Genomic DNA, 20,797 nt, shown 5'->3' on the forward strand with positions numbered 1-20,797 from the left:
ACATTGGCTTGTTGAGAATAGTTTTTGTTGGTATCCTCATCCTATATTTCTATGGGTTTTTTCACCAGTTGAACCAACTCGCTAGTGATTGCAAAATGTTTCTACTCGACATTCTGCGGCATGTATCTCGATACCATGGAAGAAGTTGAATGAACGACTGAAATCCCCCTCGAAAAATATACCGTATATGTTTCTTTGGATTAGAGCGTTCGAGACAAATAAATACCTCTTGATTTTTCAGTTGATTTATTGCTCAATCATGTTTTATTAACGTTTGAAGCCAACAAGGGAGCAGGGTGCAATATTATTGTTACAAGAGATTTTTGGTTTTGACAGTCATTGTTAGAGTTATGTTAGAGAGCTCGTGTTTCCTGGTCGAAAGAGCACTGTTTGGTATTGGATCAACAATTCAATATTTTCAGGCACTGGTATTCTCAAATTGTTGTTTGTAGTAAATTGCAGAGAGATGCATACACCTATTGCTGATTTATCATTGGAATTTATTTTGATGAATGTAGTTTTATCTTGTACCTTCCTTTATATCACTTCAACTTTGACTTGAGTCAATCTGACAAATTGAACGGAATATGTTTGTTTTGGATTCATTCCACGACAGAGAATCAATCCGTTTCTACCTTTAATTTTTGTCCTAATAATATTTGAATATTTCAAAAGAAATTATTATATTGTCTACCTGAAATCAAATAGCTTTACATATTTGTCTTCAATACTTTTGAGTATTGCTTTAAAAATTATCAATCCCAATAAATTATTCTTCGACGATTTTAACTTTTATAATTTGTTAGTAGGTATTTTTTTATTAGGAATTTATCAATCTGAGATTTTCAGAAATCCAGCTATTACATAACATGAAACAGATCCTAGTAACTGATGACCAAAAGTTCTTAAAAAATTATTTTTAAATTATACCATTTACCTATTCGATATTTCCATGGCGTACTACTGATTCTTCCGAGCAAGCAAATAATAATTGCCATTTCACCCTTGTTGAACAGCAATGACCTATTTTTATATTTTTGGACCTCTTTCCATCCTTTTTGTCACAAGGAAATCAAAGTTGCATCATTTTTTGCAATTAAAATATTTCAATTGACTGCTGAGTAAAAATTTATTATCTAGGCAATACAATGGATTTGATCCCATTCAAATTATCGACGGTTGTGGAAAACTGGAAATATTGAAAAAATAGATTGATTATTTTTTCTATTATCGAAAATCTCTGAAATAATTTTTGTTTTATAGAATTCTCACATATTTTGTCATCACTTATCTTTATCTAGAGGTTATAGGTTGATAGCCTGTGAACATATCAAAGTTATATAAAAAAATAAAAAGGGCAGTGTATTTGAATGCAATGCAAATAAATGTATTGGTGAAATTATTCAATGTAAATATCAAATGGTAGAATAATCCTCCACTGGTTGATCCTTGTTATGTATTGTGTCGATTTTTAAGATCATGTTTTTCCAACAAAGTTGAGCATTTTGAGAAATGAAGGTTTTGGTCTTCTACTTCTCCATCTTTTTTCAAAAAAATAAATGTGGATATGTTTCAAAGAAAGGAAGGAAACAATCATGTTGAGTATTTTGCTTCAGTGTCTACAGAGATTCTTTTTTCAGTTCTACTTACTTGTTATGAATGTTAATTCGTATTTGAAATTATTGTACATAGCAAAAAAGGCTTTTTTATATTTTAATTCCAATACCATACTTGGGGTAGAAAAAACAGAAATCCAATAAAAAAATAGCCAGTAGTAATTTACATTTTTTACTGTTTTCCAATAGAACATACAATAATACTTAACACTAAGAAACCTAATCACCTAATAGAGATTCACGTGTCTTTGCTAATATTTTTACAGTGATATATTTGAATAATTTACACATATACAACCATATATACACATTTTTACATAATTATTTACAAAGTTTTCGCTATCAAAAAACAGAAATGCCATCAGAATCTATTATTTTCTGAAATTAATTAACATCTACGAGTGGCCTCAGTCATGACTGTCTGATAACCCATTATTATTTATTAGATTTAGATAAGTAGGATCAATTTGTTTCGGGTTTTGACTGAAAAACAAACACATTAATTGCTAATCAAATTAATTCAATATTCGAGAATCCCAGTGACCTCATTTTCAAATTTAAATGTTATCAGTATATGTGATTACTACCTACGGAGTATTTTTCACAAATCGTCGCTTAAGATATAAATTCAAACTATTCCAATATTTCACATAAATTTTGGGTATTTCAAAGTCATAAAAAACTTCACACTTATTTTAAAAATCATTTTCGATTAAAAAAAAGAGCCAAAGAAAAAAGTTTACATATAGTAAGGGGCATACTTGAAGACTATCTGTAAATTAAATTATTTGACAAAAAACCAACCTTTCAGGTCAGTCTCAAGTCACCCACACTGTAGGTTAATGGAATAACACCTATCAGAAAACAACTAATTTCCTGGCTGATACCTCCAAAGGATTACATCCGACAGGAATCCGTGCAGGATTCTTCACAGAGGTAATAGAACGGACACACTTGCAGACCGGTTTCGGGCTGTTTGGCCACTCGTCAGTGCAAAGTAGTCTCCATCATCAACATAAAGTCGATGATTTCCCACACGTTAAAAGGTAAGACCTCATTAGTTCCTGCCTCGGTTTTAAGAGTTGTCGTCCGTAAGGGGGCGACAACTGGTTAACGGAAAAACAGATTTTAAATTAAAGATCAAATTTTTTTCAGAGTATCATTTTTCGAATCAGCCTGAAACAAACGACAAACAATACGTTTGTCATCGCCTCATCTGCCCGTGAACGAGTTAACCAAACGCTAATCCTAATCTCCCAATTCCTCGTATAAAAACAAAAACTTTCACATATAGTGAGGGGGCATACTTGAAAACTGACTGTGAATCAAATCATCTAAAAGAACAATTTAGCCAAGCTAATGAAAAAATGGTAAGAATTCGACTTTACAGCCTTTAACTATCGAAAAATGTAATACCTAAAAGAGCAATTCGATTTTCAACTAATCAAAAGAAGCAATGATGCCTTATTCTCGTTCATATAGTGGATGTTTGAATATACAAACCAAGATGAGTATGCTGCGGTAATATTCTGTAATTTCTCAAAGGATTTTATTCTCTGACAACAAGTGGTGGATTTTTTCATCATTTTTTCAATGTTTGCTAAGCTGCTTCGACATGTCATGTTAAGAGACCAATGTACTTGTGAACAACCAGATAGTATAAACAACACATTGTTTTATAAAACTAGGCTGGAAAGTCATCAAAAGAAAATATGTTAAATATGTGCTGAAGTCCAGTAAACACTGAGGAACAATAAAAATTATTCAAAAATGTCTGGCTCATATTTGTATTAGACATATCGTTATACTCATGAAAGATAATAATCTATCAATCCTTTGTTCATCCAAAAAATAACCAGGTGAAAATGAGTAGCGATCAACATTTCTTTTGAGATACATGATTGAAATAACGTTTTCCTGGAGAAACTCATTTGTTTCACAAAAAAAAAGAATATTAATTCCCGTATTTTCGTCCAACTTCATCTTTCTCATTGATCTCTGAAAAGTAACAATTCACTGGCATTGTAACTTCATTAACTAAACCCGCAAATAGAACAAAATTTATAAATAAATGAACGACTCCTATTATTTCATTTTAAGTTGGCACAGTAAATAAGCGGTTGTCACTTGTTTATGCTGAATTTACCGAAGAAACAAAAAAGTAAAGTAATTACCAGACACATGTGCCAGACATAATTTTCTCATGTCTTCTCAACCGTGCAAGATGAAATCCAAGTCATTGGATTGGATAATTTTGTTAATAATAGGCCAAAAATAAATTTAATTTTTATGGTCAAAAACTAACCCGTTGTGTGTGCAAAATATTCTTCGGAAATAGATAGAAACAGCAGTTAATCTCTTTTTCTGCTATTGTTGCAGATTTGTTGGATAGTACTACCATTACACTTGTTTCTGTATGCATTTCAATTTCGAGTTATTGGATAATGAATAGATAAATTCGTTTGATTTTGCTGTTTCTTTGAACAGGTCCATTGGAGAAATAATGGTTTTAAAATACTGTATGGTGTATTATAAAAGTACAACCGAGTCTGCACTAAAAAGGCAATTATGGAAATGCGCATGAGAATGATCAGTTTTCAGTGGTGCATGTTCCTTGACTATGAGAGAGAGAGAGCAGGAACTGGAACATTTCTCTTTAAGACAGCTGAACGAGAAACCGGCTTGGCTTGGTTTCTTCTGCAGGTAGCTAATGTATGAGGTTCTCTTCAACAACATTGAAGATTTTAGCTCATCAAAGATACGAGTCGGAAACTGAGGAATTTATCGCGACTGTGTACCATGGTGTATTCAACGTCCTGGTCAACTATAATCACGTAATAGGTATTCTGGTGCAGAACCTACCGCAGAGCGACATTTCCAGCATTATGTAGTCTCAGTATATATTTATTAACATAAAGTGACCTATGAAAGCTTTTTTTCAACACCCTCAACACTTCTACGGTATTGATGAACCATCGGATCCTCTCTATTTAAAGTTGAATCCATTTTAGAAAATGAGAAGGTACCGAATTCATTTATTCACCACTCTAAGGCTGATGAAAGCTAAATATATTGAAGCTAAGTATATTGAAGAATATTATAGCAGAAATATTGGTCGGACAAATGTAGAAGGCTATCACTCTTGGCTGATTGCATCTACTCGGGACTCATGATTTTCAATGCGTGGGAAATAGTTAATGAAGCGGATTTCGGGTCTTTAGGAAAAACGCCCAACCTGTACAATTTTCAGGATAAAAAAATAATAGAAGTATCTAGCAGTGAACACGAAAATTCCTTGAAAATGGTGTACTACCAGAATAATACTGATTATTGACCAGCATAATTTTGAATAGAATATATTGAAAATATGTTTAATGCAACATTACAAAAACTTCTGTTTCGAAATTTATTTTTTTACAGAAGCCTCTGTACATTCAATCCGTCAAGGAACAATTCTCGCATTTGATTAGCACATCTTTCAAATATACTCTGTTCTCGACTCCAAGTAAAATAAAATAATCAATCCATTTCCCAAGTATTTTTGTCGAAAATTTCATCTTCCTGTCACCAGCTGGTCCTTTAAGAACGAAATACAGAACAAAGAGGGTTAATTTCTTTCAAGATTATACTTCCAACGTCAGAATGTACGTAATAATTCTTTGTTCATTTAGTTGATTTTTTGTTTTTAGAATTCCTTATTAAAAATGCTTTTCCAACTTGTATAATATTTTGATTTTAGGTATTACGTTACTGTGCGATTTCTTCAGTGCTCTTTCAAGTGAGTTCAACTAAAACAGAATTATACAACATACTCAGTGGTTCTGATATCCATTACATCATTATGATATTATTACCCATGACTGATAACTTCACATCCTCAGAATAAACTGAATCTAGAATCATTAGTCAATAGTAACCCGATCCGGTTTCGCACAGGTAACATAACAAATATTAATAATAATATTACATTTATTACTCATCAACAAAAACAATCTACAAGATCAGTGATATTTCTGTTGTTTAATCAACGCCATAAAAAGCTAGTAACTTTTGGTGCTACAGATAGCAAACCAACGGGCGAGCTTTCGAAGATATGAGGACTGAAAGTTTCGTACTCTAGTAGAATCCTGAACAGTCCAGAATATTCAAAAGTATTCCACAACATCCCGGAACATTCCAAAATAACCGGAATATTTTGAAATGTTTAGGAATAGTTTGGAACATTCGCATTCCAGAGCATTCTACGACATTCCCGAACTTACTGGAACAAACATGTTTGGGAACACAGGACTTCCTTTCTTGATCCTTTCACAATGATCTGGGACGTTCGGAAATTTTCTTGAACGTTCCAGAATATTCCAGAACATTCTATAGTATTCCAGAATATTCTAGGATGTTCTAGAGTGTTGAAATATTTTCAAATACGTGATTACTTGATTTTCTGCATGAATCTTCCATCGTTCAGTACAAACAATTTTTTGAAATTTTCAAAACAAAATCCATCATTTCTGCAATAACTATTGATGAAATTAATTTATATCGACTATATTGGAGTATACTACGCAGTCATCGTATGCTGTTGATGTAAACATACTTTTTCATCTGAATTATCAGGAACATTAATATAATTGAAGTAACAATCATTTCATGACTGACTGATATTTATCGTTGGGTAAGTGTTAGATATTGATTAGAATGGGTGTAAAGATCACATCGTGTGTAATTTAGATGATGATGTTATGAGGTCATTTTGTTAGGCGATTCAATTTGATTCAAAATATATTTTGTATTTCAAATCAGTAGCGTATGATTAACAGGTTGTCGTAAACAAAAAAGAAGCCACAAGAAATTTGAGATAGATATACGTTTAGCTGAGTTCTTCTTAGATATTTAATTAACATTTCATTGTGCGATTTTCACTAAACACATCTTCAGTTAAAATATCACATTGAAGTTTTATTGAACACATCAAGTATCCAGGACTAAGAAACCCGGAAAATAGGTTTGTCAAAGTTATCTCCGGCAGTGAAAGCTCACAATGTACTCGAAAGGAATATAGAAATTTCACAGTAAAATTACCGTCTAGTGCTGGAGGCCAAAATTGACGAATCGAAAACAACTGAGAAATGAATACAAAATGATAAGTGACGTGATAAATTGAACACAGTCAAGTTCTTTAAGGTCAGTTGTGCCCAGCAATTCATCCGTGGTTCAGCCAAGCACCACTGATTAGACCTAGAGAAGGTCGAAACTGCATTGCATGGTGCTTTGTTTTCTCGCTTTTGTTTCAACTACATAGTTGCCTCGCAGTGAACACTATAGAGAAAGGCAGATAACGGAATCTTGTTCTGCGATGTAAGTTGAAGCTAATTTTGTAACGACAGCCTTTGGTAGCCTCCTTTATTGTTATTTTTCGTATATTTAGCCTTCGGTGGATCCCATAGATGTCGTCTTTGCAAGAGGAGATATGGCATTTTTTTAAATAACGTAATAGTAATTTTTATAGCCATGGCACAATCATGAATTTTCAATTTCGAATCAATACAGTAAAATTTTCAACATATTTTATTGCATACTTAATAAGAAGTTTTTTGAAAACTTTGAATAGAAATAATTTAGTTGGTATGGAAATTACTAAGTTGAGATGTTTGACATAACAATAAACATTTTGAGAACGAATATCGTGATTTAAAAAAAACAGAAATCCAATCTTTGAAATAGAAAGCGATATTAAAATCGGTAAAATAAAATACACCAGCTTCGAAGTCTACCTCAGAATCAAAATCACTGAGAACTGTTTATTTTTGTTTTGAGATGTTGGGAACCTAAAAATCAATACTGATAATAGTTTCATATAATTTACCAAACCTTTTGTCACTTTCGTTATATTTTTCCGATGGAAATGACATTTAGTATCTCAGAGTATTTTTATCGTGAATATTTTGGCTTTATATTTTGAATAATTCAAATGTGTAACGAGGGTAACGGTAGATGTAGTGTGCAACGGTAGCATACTTATTTAACGATCATATATTGAGTATATTAAAAGTAAGTACCTACTTACTCAGCTCATAGCGAAATCCGAATATTCTATGGTAAAATCAAGAAGAAACTCTCGGAATGAAAAACTGGAAAACAAAAATATAGAAGTAGTGTTCGGTGTTCTCCTACCTATCAAGAAATTATCTACAGTTTCTGGTATGAGCCATACTAGCTTTTGACAAATTCCAAATTCTCATTTTATCCGTTCAATGACTTTCACTGGATAGTAAGTAACCCTGATTTATGTTCAACTTTTCAGAACGGGGCTGTAATTCGTCATAAATAACTGTTCTAGTCCTCGAACACCTCCACTGATTTTACGTACAACATCCTGAAAATTTGAACGAGTTGGCAAGAATTTATGACTACAACATTATAAGTCCTCTCTTTCTACCGGAAAACCTTACAAGAAAAATATAATTGCTATGAGAAAGATGAAATCGTTCCTTAGTTCGGACTTCCATTGATCAGTAACGACGTGAAAAGCCTCTACACCAACGTTCCTGTCGAACAAGCACTTCAAATCATACAAAAGAAGCTATCCGAAGATGGGGACCTGAAAGATAGAACAAACTAACCGATACAAGTAATCATGAAATTACTAGGATGCTTTGAACGAAATTGTTACTTCCAACTGAAGGACGAATTCTTTACGCAAGATGAGGAACTGCCAATGGGATTACCATTTTCACCGGTTATAGTCAACATATATATGGAGTGGTTTGAAACTCTTGCCATTGAAGAAGCCCACAAGAAGCCTCGAGTCTAATTGAGATAGGTGGATGACACTTTAATAATATGCACGACTAGACACCTTCCTCAAGCACATCAACAAGGTAAGTCCTTTCATCATTTTCACAATGGAGAAGGAAGTCCACAACGAATTGCCATTCTTAGACGTATTGGTGAAGAGGACCGATACTAAATGGGAAACATCTGTATACCGAAAACCCAATCATACGGGACAGTATCTGAACCAGGAATCCAACCACCATCGATCGACTAAGAGAGGAATTATCAAGACTCTATAAGATCGTGCTTTCGGCGTCTGTAATACAAAAGAAGGTCTCGAAAAGGAACTAGGCATCATCAAAAATGACCTTCAACGAATGGCGGAACAGACTCTGGCAAGACCTTACAAAGAAGATAAGCCGCCACAACCAGTACTTGTACTTTCCTATATCAGAGGATTGTCGGAAAGGATGAGAAGAGTTGGGTACAAGTATTACATCATAACCTGCTTCAGATCTGAGAACACTATTCGTAGCAGCCTCACGAAAACCAGGTCACCAAACGCGGACTGTGAACTGCACTCGAATTACCTATAAATAGTCCAGTTATCACCCGGAAACGATTGTGGATACTAACAATCGAATGTCGTGAAGTAACTTGGCTTGGAATCTTTTAATTTTTATTTTCATTTCTTGTTAATAATTTTCAATTTTCATCCCGTGTTAATGGTTCAATTTTTTGGACTTTTTGATTGTTGCTTTAATTTTATTCCATTGTAATTTCAGTTTTTTTGTTGATATAATTGTAATTTTTCAGCTAACCTCTTTTTAGTTTTTTATAGATTCTTTCAGGGATTTGAAATCAATTCATATCATATTGGACAATGGAAATCCGAACTAATGAAATGCACCACGAAACAAAAAAACCTTTTCTGTTGAATGTACCCATTAAAATAAACCACAAGAGTGACCCATCAGGTCAACCGATTTGAGCCCATTGGCTTTTTGAGAAGGTAATTTGAGACTATCATTCATGAATGATTGAATTCAATATTGATGGCTGAATATTATCATTCAACTGATTCAGATAGTCCAAAACAACTTTGAAAAAAGAATGTTTCACTGTAGTAGAAGCAAGTATTATTATTTTCAACACTTGTTTTGAAGGGCAAAGTTATCGATAGAGAAATTTCGAATGTTCATTTCTTTAATCTCTTCTCAATTTGTGATTTCAAAACTTTGAACCTGAAATTTGGTTTTGGGTTTCTCTGATAGAGTAGTTCGTCAAGCATTAATAAACGATCACCTATTAGCACGACGTTGGAGTTATATTCTGTCTGTTTAAAAAAATCTGTTTGACATATGTTTTTCCATCAACCAGCTGTCGTACCCCTACGAACGACAACCCTCACAAGTCGAAACTTGTGCGAGCTAAGGATTAACGAGGTCTCACCCTTTAACGTGTGATTCCTAACAATAATTGAGTGTTGGGTGAGAAGTAAAGCTATTTCCTGTCTATCTAGGTCTACGTTAACGAACTGTTCGTTTTTTATGTAAGATTAGTCATGAGAGGTATACACTTCCGTTTTTTTTTTCTTTCGGTCATACCGAAATGTATGTAAAACATGTAAAGAACTGGCTACTTCTCTTAGTCAGAATAATTAAAAAACGATACGAATTCATTCATTACTTAAAATGTATTATCCCGGTACACGGCAGGCACATCCGCCACTGATTATACTGCCAGATCACTCACATAGTTTTATGCAATTGAACATGATGCTACTGACTTTGGTTATGTCGTTCATATTAATAAATTAATTTGGAAAATATCTAGAGTGGACTGATTGGAATTGACTTTCGTTAAAAAATGAAAATTTCTTTGGATTTTTGTGTGTTAAAATAATCCTACTTGTCTAAGATATAATGGATTAACTGGGCGATTCTACATCAACAAATTATTTTTACAAATGGGATCACTGTCAAGTGGAACAAGAGTTATTTATTCTCCAAAACGGTAAATAAATGCTTTAGTGTAGACCAAATTTCACAATTCAAAAACAAGCAATTTTTCCAATCACCAGAAATGCAATACTTTTGTCGACTGGGAAAAGTGTTTGTTTTTGGATTTATTCTACGCCAGAGGTTCCAGCATATTCTATTTTTTTCTATAGCACAGATTTTGTAGAGAAACTTGAGAAAAATATTTCACAAATACTTTGCCAATCCTCAATCGTGTCAAAAATATGGATTAATATGAGTCCCTTGGGGGTTGCTATCGTATTTGTTTATTTCAAAAACTGTTATTTCTGTGTCAAAAAAACTGAATGGAATGCAAGAAATGATATGCTATAAAGAATTGGAGGACGAAGAGCAAAAAATTGAACTGTCCACCGAGTTAGACAAGGAGGTAGCTAAGGTGGTTCATAATTACTGCCATAGAAGTTGAGACTAATTTACTATAAAGAATAAATAGCCTTTGGTAGAAGGATAAAGATAGAGAAAATAAAAATTGGCATAAATTGTCGAAAAGTCAAAACATCATCTTTTTGGTCGTACTATTTGATGTACTATTTGTTGATTGACCACACTATTGGAATGTTAAATATGAACCAACTGAACATTTACAGGTACTTCATTTTTTCTTCATGAATGAATTAATCGATAGCTGCAAAACCAAGTCTGAAATTCTTGAGCCCAAAGAGGTTGATAGATTTTTAAAAGAAATTGCAGATGAGGGGTACCTGCACTCAAAAGTAAATTTTCGAATTACAGATTATTACTCAAAATTTTTGTTTATGATTTTAGGTTATGACAATAATGGTTCTATACAGAGCATGCCAATCAAATGATCTCTACAAGTTGGAAATGGTAGACGTAGGTAATGTTAGACTTATCGAGAAATTTTCATATTCTACATCACTGATCAAGAATCTGATGCGAGTGTTTTGGAAACCATCAAGAAGTAAGTACATTACGTGCAACCAATAATAGTACTGCCAATTCTGGGATTTCATGGTTTTGTAGCTATGATGTTAGCAAATGTTGGTACTAATTTAGTGACAGTTGAAAGAGCAGGAGTCGTCTACGTTTGCTGTACCATATATTGGATCCTCAAGTACTATGAAATTTGCGGTGTTGAAGGATATACCGACAAAACAGGGTGATACAATTACCAGTAGAGCATCAAGCTTCACATACTGTGAAAGTATTCCAAGAAGGAACCATATCACCAAGAGCAGGAGGATGAAAAGTCTTCTCTAGTCGCTATACCCTATATTGAAGCCACAGTTGCCACAAATATCGTAGTTTCTGGAGATGTACAAAACAATTTTCTGATAGAACTTCTAGTACTATCGACCTCGGTATCAACTATGAAATTATTGCGAAAATTATCTAGCTCACTGATTAGGTACCAGTTAGAAGAGCAAGAAGGTGAAAGCTTCTTAGGCTGCTGAGCTCTACATTGTAGCCTCAGTTACTACGAAATTTACGGTGTCGAAGCATATCAAAATGAACGTTTCTGGCTGAATTGAAAACTTCATAAACACTAAAGAGGAAGAATAATAATGCGACAAAGCTTAAGAAAATAATTGTTTCACTGTAGTTCGAAAACATTTTAAAAAGTATAGTCATTTATCAAAAAAGCGCAATTTAGTCAATTCTTTTAAGTCAATTGATTCATGTGCTATAGAAAAAAATATACAAAACAGAAGTCGTTATTTCCAGTCGGTCCTAATCATTTCCAACCACCCTCGTAACAATTTCAAACTGTCTTCCTTACGCTTTAGTCGGTACATTTGGGGATTCTGAAAGTATCAAAGCAACGTTTCATCTAATTAAACACACCTAACATCGACTTTATCGCCCTCCCTTTTCGTATTCAGGACATGTGGGGGCTCGGAGATCGAATGCTTCCCTGTGGTGAGGACAGATGGGGTGGAGGCGGCTGTGGAATGAGTCCGATGTGGCCCATAGGAGGTCGTGCCCCCAATAGGGATGCTAAGGGGTGCGCTCCTGGCGAAAAATATCCCTGCAGGGCTGGATGAGGGTAAAGACCGTGCGGGTGGTGGCGGGACAAAGAAGCCATTTTCAGTTTCTCCAATTCAGCTTCTTGAAGACGCTTGGCTTTGGCACGGCGGTTCTGAAACCATATTTTCACCTGCAAAGAAAGACGACAAGTCAGTTTTGATCATGTTAACTTTATTTCGATTCATTTATTAGAAAGTGGAAGAAATAAAGAATAACGATTATACAGAGTGTCCCAGAATTGAGTTTACAATCCATATCTCCGTAATTTGTGAAGCTGAAAAATGAAAAAAGGCGGTTTCGAAAGATGTCATGATGACATTTTGGGATCATTTTTGAAATCGATGTAAACATTTCAGTTTCTAAAGAAGCCCCACAACTTGTTTTTTTCAAATGGCACCCCTAACAATTGTATAATTCACTTGAGTCTTCCTGTCATTGTAAATACAGAGAGGTTATATTTTTCATTATCGAAATGCTCTGAACAGTAATTTTCAACCAAAAACTCAAAACTTTGTTTGAAGGTGATTGACAATGTTTCATGATGAATTTGACTAGTTCGAACTTCCATTGTAAAATATATAAAATGATTTGAAATCCCTGAAACAACTAAAAAAGAAGAATCAAAAATAAATAGCTGTAAATAACAATTATATTAAGCAAAAAAAAACCTGAAATGGAATAATAGTGAAATAAAATACAAGTAAAAATAAACCAATTGAACAAAAAATTAAAAAAAAGAAATACAAAATGAAAATAAAGATAAAAATAAAAAGTTAAGAGATTTCAAGCCAAGTTAGTTCACGACGTTTCGATTGTTAGTATCCACAATCGTCTTCGGGTGATGACTGGACTGATTCCTCCGAGAGATGACTATTTATGGGTCGTTCGAGTACTTTCACTTATCCCCGCTTTCCATTTTTTTCCGCTTCACTGGTTCAGTGGGAGATGCCCGTTTGGCGGCAGTTGGCCATTTTTTGCTTAATGATGGGTTTCCATATGTTGCGCGTTTCTACGCTGGCTTGGCTGAATACGTTGTTCGACAACATGTATGCGGCTTCCTTGAATTTTCTCCTAAACCAATGTTCCTCTCTGTGTAAGATCTCAGCTTGGGACCATTCGATGTTGTGTTGATGGATCCAAACATGCTCTGCCATTCCTGATTTGCTTGTTTCCCCTCGCTGTGTGTTTCTTATATTCATCAATGCGAACATTCAATTACCCCTTAGTATATAATAATAATATAATAATAATAATATAATATAGGATTTTCCGCACTCACAGGGTATCCGGTAAATGCAATTCTTGGAATCGCAGTCCGCGTTTGGTGGCCTGGTTTTCGTGAGGCTGCTACGGATAGTGTTACCGGATCTGAAACAGGTTCTAATGTTGTACTTGTACTTGTAACCAATTCTGCTTATCCTCTCCGATAATCCTCTGATGTAGAGAAGTGCAAGCACATGTTGTGACGGTTTCTCTTCCTTGCTACGCTCCCGCTGTCTTTTGGTCAAAATCTCTTCTACCATCGCTTTGGAGTAGCCATTCCGTTGAAGATCATTTTTGATGATGTCTAGTTTCTTTTCGAGACCTTCCTTCTTATTACAGAACCCGAAAGCACGGTCTAATAGTGTGTTGATGATTCCTATTTTAGTTGATTGATGGTGGTGTGATTCGTGGTTCAGATAATGTCCCGTATGAGTGGGTTTTCGATATACAGATGTTTCCCACTCAGTGTCGGTCCTCTTCACCATAACGTCTAGAATGGCAGTTCGTTGTGGATTTCCTTCTCCATTGTGGAAGTGATGGAAGGTCTCACGCTGTTGATGTGTTTCAGGAAGGCGTCTAGTTCAGTATTCCCATGGTTCCATATTATGAAGATGTCGTCAACATATCTCAACCAGACTCGAGGTTTCTTGTGGACTTCTTCAATGACCAGAGTTTCAAACCACTCCATATATATGTTGGCTATGACTGATGAAAGTGGCGATCCCATTGGCAGTCCCTCATTTTGTATAAAGAATTCGTCCTTCAATTGGAAATACCAGTTTCCATAATTACTTCTATAGGTAGATTCGTTTGATTTTCCAGGTTCCCGTTTTCTGATAGCGTTCTCTGTATGATTTGGAGTGCTTCTTCGACCGGAACGTTGGTGTAAAGGCTTTCCACGTCGAAACTAATTAGTTGATCTTCCTGTGTGACTTCAATTGACCCTAATAGTTCGACAAAATGCCCTGAATTCTTCACAAAAGACGATGTTTTTTCTTGTAATGGTTGTATTATAGGATGTGAAAATCTAGATAAGTTTTGAGTAGCCGAATCTCTGGAGCTGGTGATCGGTCTAAGCGGAACGTCCTTCTTGTGAATTTTGGGTAGTCCATACAAGGAGGCTTACTGTGGTGCGGTGTTGGTGATGATCTTTCCTTGTCCAGAAAATAGACTTGGTGTTTTTTCAAAATCTAGTACGACTTCCTTTCCATTGATGCCGTAGGGTCCCGTACGATTTTTGTGTATCGTCCCTTCTGAAGAACCTCTTCGATCTTCTGTTCGTAGAGAACAGTATCCATCACCACAGTAGCGTTTCCTTTATCTGCAAGTAGGATCTTGATGGTGTTGTCTCTACGTAGGCCGTTCAGAGCTCTACGTTCTTCATTGCTGATGTTAGATGTTGGAACTGGTTATCGATCCAGCTGTTCTCTGATTTTCCATCTGAATTCTTCTGGTCAATAAGGGAACTGGTGGATTCCACTGCAGTAATAATCTCCGAAGTGGGCACAGATGTTGGCGCAATGGCGAAATTTAGGCCTTTCCTCAACAAGGATTTCTCTATTCCCGTGAGCGGGCGGAAACTCATGTCGATGACGTTGGCGGCTCCATAGTTGTCCTGTTTTTGGTCTGTATTTGGGCATTGTTTCCGCAGTAACTTCCCCCACTTTCTGTTGTGGGTATTCTCCATGTCTAACTTGGCTTGAAATCTCTTAACATTTTCATTTTTGTTCAATTGTTTTATTTTCACTTGTATTTTATTTCACTATAATTTCATTTCAGTTTTTTTTTTGCTTAATATAATTGTTATTTACAGCTATTTATTTTTAATTCTTCTTTTTTAGTTGTTTCAGGAATTTCATATCATTTTATATATTAGACAATGGAAGTCCAAACTAGTGAAATTTAACTCAAAACTTGCATTGATCTACATGAAACAAAGAAAATTAACGAATCCTACAGAATATGTGCTCCATATGTGCTTCCACACAAGATTCTTATGGTTTCATGAGTTTCCTAGTGCAAATGTAATCCTACTTATTGTGATGGTATCACATGCGCGACAAATTATATTCTTGAGATCCTTGTGATCTACTGAAGTCATTTGGTGTACAATTTCTTCCAGAAAATCTTTCAGACAATCTAATGGAATCATATCAGAAAAACTAGCTGGCCAACGCATTGCACCACTGTCTTTTATCCATCTCTGAGCATATGTGTATCATCAAGATGTTGGGTAACCATGATATATCATCAATGCTCATCAGGACAGAGGGATATATGTTCCGCATATATAAATATCGTTATTCTGTTTAACTTCCAGTGTAAGAATATGGCCCAATGACTATCCCAATGGGGATAGTCATTGTGAAGTCCACACCACATTGTCATACTTCATTTTGTTTGAGTTTCTGCTATCCAATGTGATTGGACCAGTGATGAGCATTAGGTATGTGTGACTACACCATTACTATGAAACTAGCTTTTATTGCTCCATCATCTTAAGGACATCTGGATTATCGTGAAGGTACGAGATAAATTCTAACCTACGTTCAAAATCTTTGAGTCACAAATCCTGCACCAAATGTACTTTCGATTGGTGGTACTTTTTGTTAACTCTCTGAATAGTGCTATTACTAACCCCAAATTTTGCTGCTAATACTTATACAGGAGCCTGTGAATTCATTTCAGTATAAACCAGAACATTTGCTTTATCTTCTTCTTCTTGTCATCTTCCAGAGCGGAATTATTCTTCAATAAGGCAAATGCAGTGTTATGAGTACATTTTATAGCAGGGGATCCCACGATGCAAAATGGGGATTTACTCGAGCGTCATCGAGACATATTAGGTTGCAAAGCTTAGATGATAAGAAAAAAAAACATGTTATATAATATATACCGTTTCATCGGTGAGGGAAGCGGCTATAGATTTTTGAATATGTAAAAAAATACTGTTGCATGGACATACTCGAGCGCGTCAGATATTGATAGCATCAATATCCTACGTATTTTTAATAATGATGGTATGTTGATTTGATCGTTTGCATGATGTGGGTGGTTGTACGTGAGGGTTGAAAGTGAAAAGAAAAAAAATTTAATCGAGCGCGTCAGATTTTCTAAGGGGGTGTTGAGTGCAACAAAAAAAGGTCTCATTCAATAATCTGACGATTTCGATCTGACGCAAACTCCCGGCCATTATTAAAATGTGCGAAAAAAATTCGCCATTTTAAAATACTCAAGCGCGTCAGATTAAGATATATATGGCTCATCTTCATGTTTTAGACGTGCTGTCTCATAATCTGACGATTTTCTGTAGGGATTCGCTTAATCTGACAAAAACAATATTAAAAAAAATTAATTCTTTGAACTTAATTATTTGAAAAGCTCAGGAAATAGCATGCAAATAAATAAGTGTATGTTTTTTAAATAGAATACTTGTATTTATAAGAAAATAATTAAAGAAAAAGCTCAAAAAATTTAATTTCTTATAATCAATTGATTAATTGATGAAGAAAAGAGAAATGAAACTTTCTATGTTTTTTACCACTTTTATATATTGTATAAGTTTGAAAATGTTCTTACATATTGTAAAAGTTTGAAAATGTCCTTAAAGGACGAAACTGCAGTAACGTAAGTTACAAATGGAAGTGGTAAAAAACATAGAAAGTTTAATTTCTCTTTTCTTCATTATGATTTCCTACCACGTAGTAACGGTTACATCCATCAATTAATTGATTAATTATTCATCATCTTCATCTTCATTACGAACGAGTCTCTGTGATGAGCTGTGATGGCGTCATGGCAACAGAATTCACAGTGGGGACGGAGTGGGAGAGTAATAGATAGAGAAAAAGTGAATAGAGAATAGAGAAATAGAAACTCGGAGAGGAAAATATATATAGGTATCACACAGCTGCACGCATTGAACTTTTTCGACGAATTTTTGTTATTTCGGCTTGCGGAAATCGTCAAATTATATATTTTTCGTTATCCTTGGATTATTTCCTTCAAAATGAAAAGAAAATTAGCTTCGCTCGAGAATGTCGAAATGACATGATTTTTTTACAACTTTGCTGCCCTCCCCTTTCTTTAAGTCACTCTCAAATTGTCAGATTACTGGAATATACACTTTTTAGCAGGTAATTAACTCACCCTACCTCAATCTGATGCGCTCGAGAATTTCTGACGATCAATTTTTTTTTACTAATCTGATCCTTTATCCCTCACTGGCGGTGGAGGTACCGGGTACCCTTGTACCGGGTACAAGGTATCCCCCTGTATATTAATCTGCCGCGCTTAAGTGAATCCCGAAATCCCCGCTTGGGCGGGGATTTCTGGAACTGTGTGAACTGTAATGGAATAGATGAACTGACACTCAATTCACTGTGGAGAACTGGTACTTTTTTGTACTTACGAATGGTTTGTGTTGCTGATGAGGAAATTATTATTCAAAGCGGAAATTTAGGATCAAAATATCGGAATTAGTTTACAACAATATCATTAGTCACATGAAGATCCCAATAATTGGTTGAACATTTTTGGGGAAGCCATCTCAAAAACCAGAGACTAGTTTTTCGCTTTTGTTAAATTTTACCGGCTTCACAAGTGACGGGGATATCGCTCGTAAACTGAATTCTGGGACACCCTGTATAGTGTGAACAAAAAATAAAATAGAGGTAATGTCACATGACGACGGGAGATCGCTATCAACTTTTTTAATCAGAAAGGGGGTTTATGATAACTCTCTTGATGGATCTTTCAATTTTTTATTCAACATTGTTTTATATTTGAAAATTGTACCAGATCTACAATCTGATGAATATCATGAATCGAATTGAAAATTCATTCAAAACTGTATACCACTCATTTCCTGAGAATTCCATTTCACTGAAAATTTTAGTTTTTTAAAAATCAGTGAATAGGGAAAATGTACCTATCTGGATATGCCGCAAAATCGTATCAGAACTATGATTGATGAAATGGAAATCTGATGTTACGTTTGTTCATGACAGGCTGGTTATTTAAACCGGTGAATAAACAGAGGTGATTCCTCAGAATGGCCCTCTGGATCACCTTATGTAACAATATTGGATTTTTCATGAAATCTAATGAATGAGATGTGTTTGCAACGAAATTCCTCAGAAAAAAATCAATAATGTGAGAAATCATTTTAAAAAGAGACTTCATTTCATTTATTGGGATAAACTTGTGTGGGTTTTGATTCGATCATTCACTAATTGTTCGGAGATTCTTAAAAAGGATATAAATTCGCTAGTATCAATCATTTCGAACAGGTATCACAGTTTTTTAATGAAAAAGTACTGAAATATATGCCTTTCTAAGTAAACTTGGTCCGATCTTAATATCTTGATCTGCCGCAGTTGAAAGGGGGGAAGAATTTTATATCCTTACGGTAGGTATATATTAGGGTCAAAATCTAAGAAACTTCACTCCATTCCGCTAATTGAAATTTGGATTACGTCAAATTCTTGTCGAACCATCATTAATCCGAAATGTATCCCTTCCGCTTGCGTTAACAAAATACAAATAAGTAGTTTTAAAAGACACCTATTCCATGGGTCTAGATTTCGATATAATGACAATTCGACGTAACTGAAATCGATATAATAACACATTCATTGCTTGTTGAAAATCCTGCATCAAATTCTTGCGAATTATGAATAGACTGACCCGTTACTTGATAAAAATCACTATTCATGATAAGAATTACAAATTTCACAAAAAAAGAAAAAAAGAAGCAAAAACTTAATAATGAAAAAAATTCTCGCAACGTCTTATTGTTCAATTGATTAGCCTCTCTAAAATACAAATAACACCAGCAGCAAATCATCAACAAACCAATTAAGAGCTTTTTAAGAAAAAAGCTTTCAAGCTTTCTACTTCTTCACCTTTGTACAAATAATGTAGGAAACTTCCAGAAGCATTAACAAATTATTGTGAAATTGGCCGCGGTGGTAGTGCGCCCGACTCACGATCGGAAGACCGTGGGTTAGATTCCTGCCTCGACCAGATATTTTTCTCGAGAGAATTTATCTGGTTGAAGCTGGGATGATTCTGCAACCGTATTAGGAATCACACGTTAAAAGGTAAGACCTCGTTAGTCCTTAGCTCACACAAGTTTCTCAACTTCTAAGAGTTGTCGTTCGTATGGGGGCGACAGCTGATTAACGGAAAAACAGATTTTTAACAGATTCATATGAAAAAATTGTTGTTTCGAAAGTACTATTCTGTTTCGATACTTCTGTATCGGGAGTTCGTATCTAAAAGTAACTACTATTCATGATCTACACATTTTTTCAAGAGTTTATTTTGAACTCATTGCTTTGCTCTTTCCTCTGGAAGTTTTTCACATTTTTCATATGAAGATGGTGAAATAGAAAGCCAAGAGCCATTTTTCCAAAAAACTAAACTCTTCTAAAGAATATAATCATTTCAATTCGATAAAGCATATTTCAAATATGTAGACTGCAAACTTCAAACATCATTTCTGTCTATGTCACTTCCGTATTCGGTTTGTTGCTATATTTATATTTCAGAGTGAGAACAGAGATATCAAAAAGAAGTATTGAGGGTGAGGGGGTTTTCAAATTTTGGCAGATAATTGATAGACACCAAAAAAAATGCAATCAAGTAAAAGTTCTTCAATGTTGGAGCTCTGTAGAAGCAAATGAAGTTATGTAGAATTTTTGGTTCACCATTTCAGAATAATTTCTATGTTACAATTGAATGATGAATAATTTTTTGAATTATTGCATTTATATTATAAGCCATAAATCGAAGAAGTCATATAAAATGCCTATGAGGGTTGAGAACTTGATTAATGTAAAAAATAATAATACTTTAAAATACATTCATCTCATATCACTGTCGTTTAGAAAAATGGACAGGTTAACACTTTTTTCAACAATATGTTGATAATATTAATTATTAGCAAAGAAAGATACGATTTTGTGACAAATTTTAAGAACACAAATGCGGAAAAAATATTTTCAATCTATCAATTTCATATGATGGAACACTGAATGGTGCTCGCTCGGCGATACATATCCTAAAATTGAAATGATAAAAACTGAATGTTTCCGTGAATTCACCACT

General features: G+C 34.6%; 1 protein-coding gene across 1 annotated transcript in view; it reads right to left on the bottom strand.

Moving 5' to 3' along the window:
- Nucleotides 1–1,775: 1,775 nt before the first annotated feature.
- LOC111502676 (muscle segmentation homeobox) overlaps nt 1,776–20,797 on the bottom strand; it is a 92,149-nt gene continuing 73,127 nt past the window's right edge. Inside the window, exon 3 of the mRNA XM_023156809.2 lies at nt 1,776–12,551. Coding sequence (XP_023012577.1) covers nt 12,273–12,551 — 279 coding nt within the window. The 3' untranslated portion in view covers nt 1,776–12,272. The remainder of the gene's footprint in view (nt 12,552–20,797) is intronic.

This window comes from Leptinotarsa decemlineata, unplaced genomic scaffold, assembly GCF_025532065.1.
Source record: "Leptinotarsa decemlineata unplaced genomic scaffold, Ldec_3_MD MMD2_tig00000218_RagTag_RagTag, whole genome shotgun sequence".
Classification (NCBI taxonomy): Eukaryota; Metazoa; Arthropoda; class Insecta; order Coleoptera; family Chrysomelidae; genus Leptinotarsa; species Leptinotarsa decemlineata.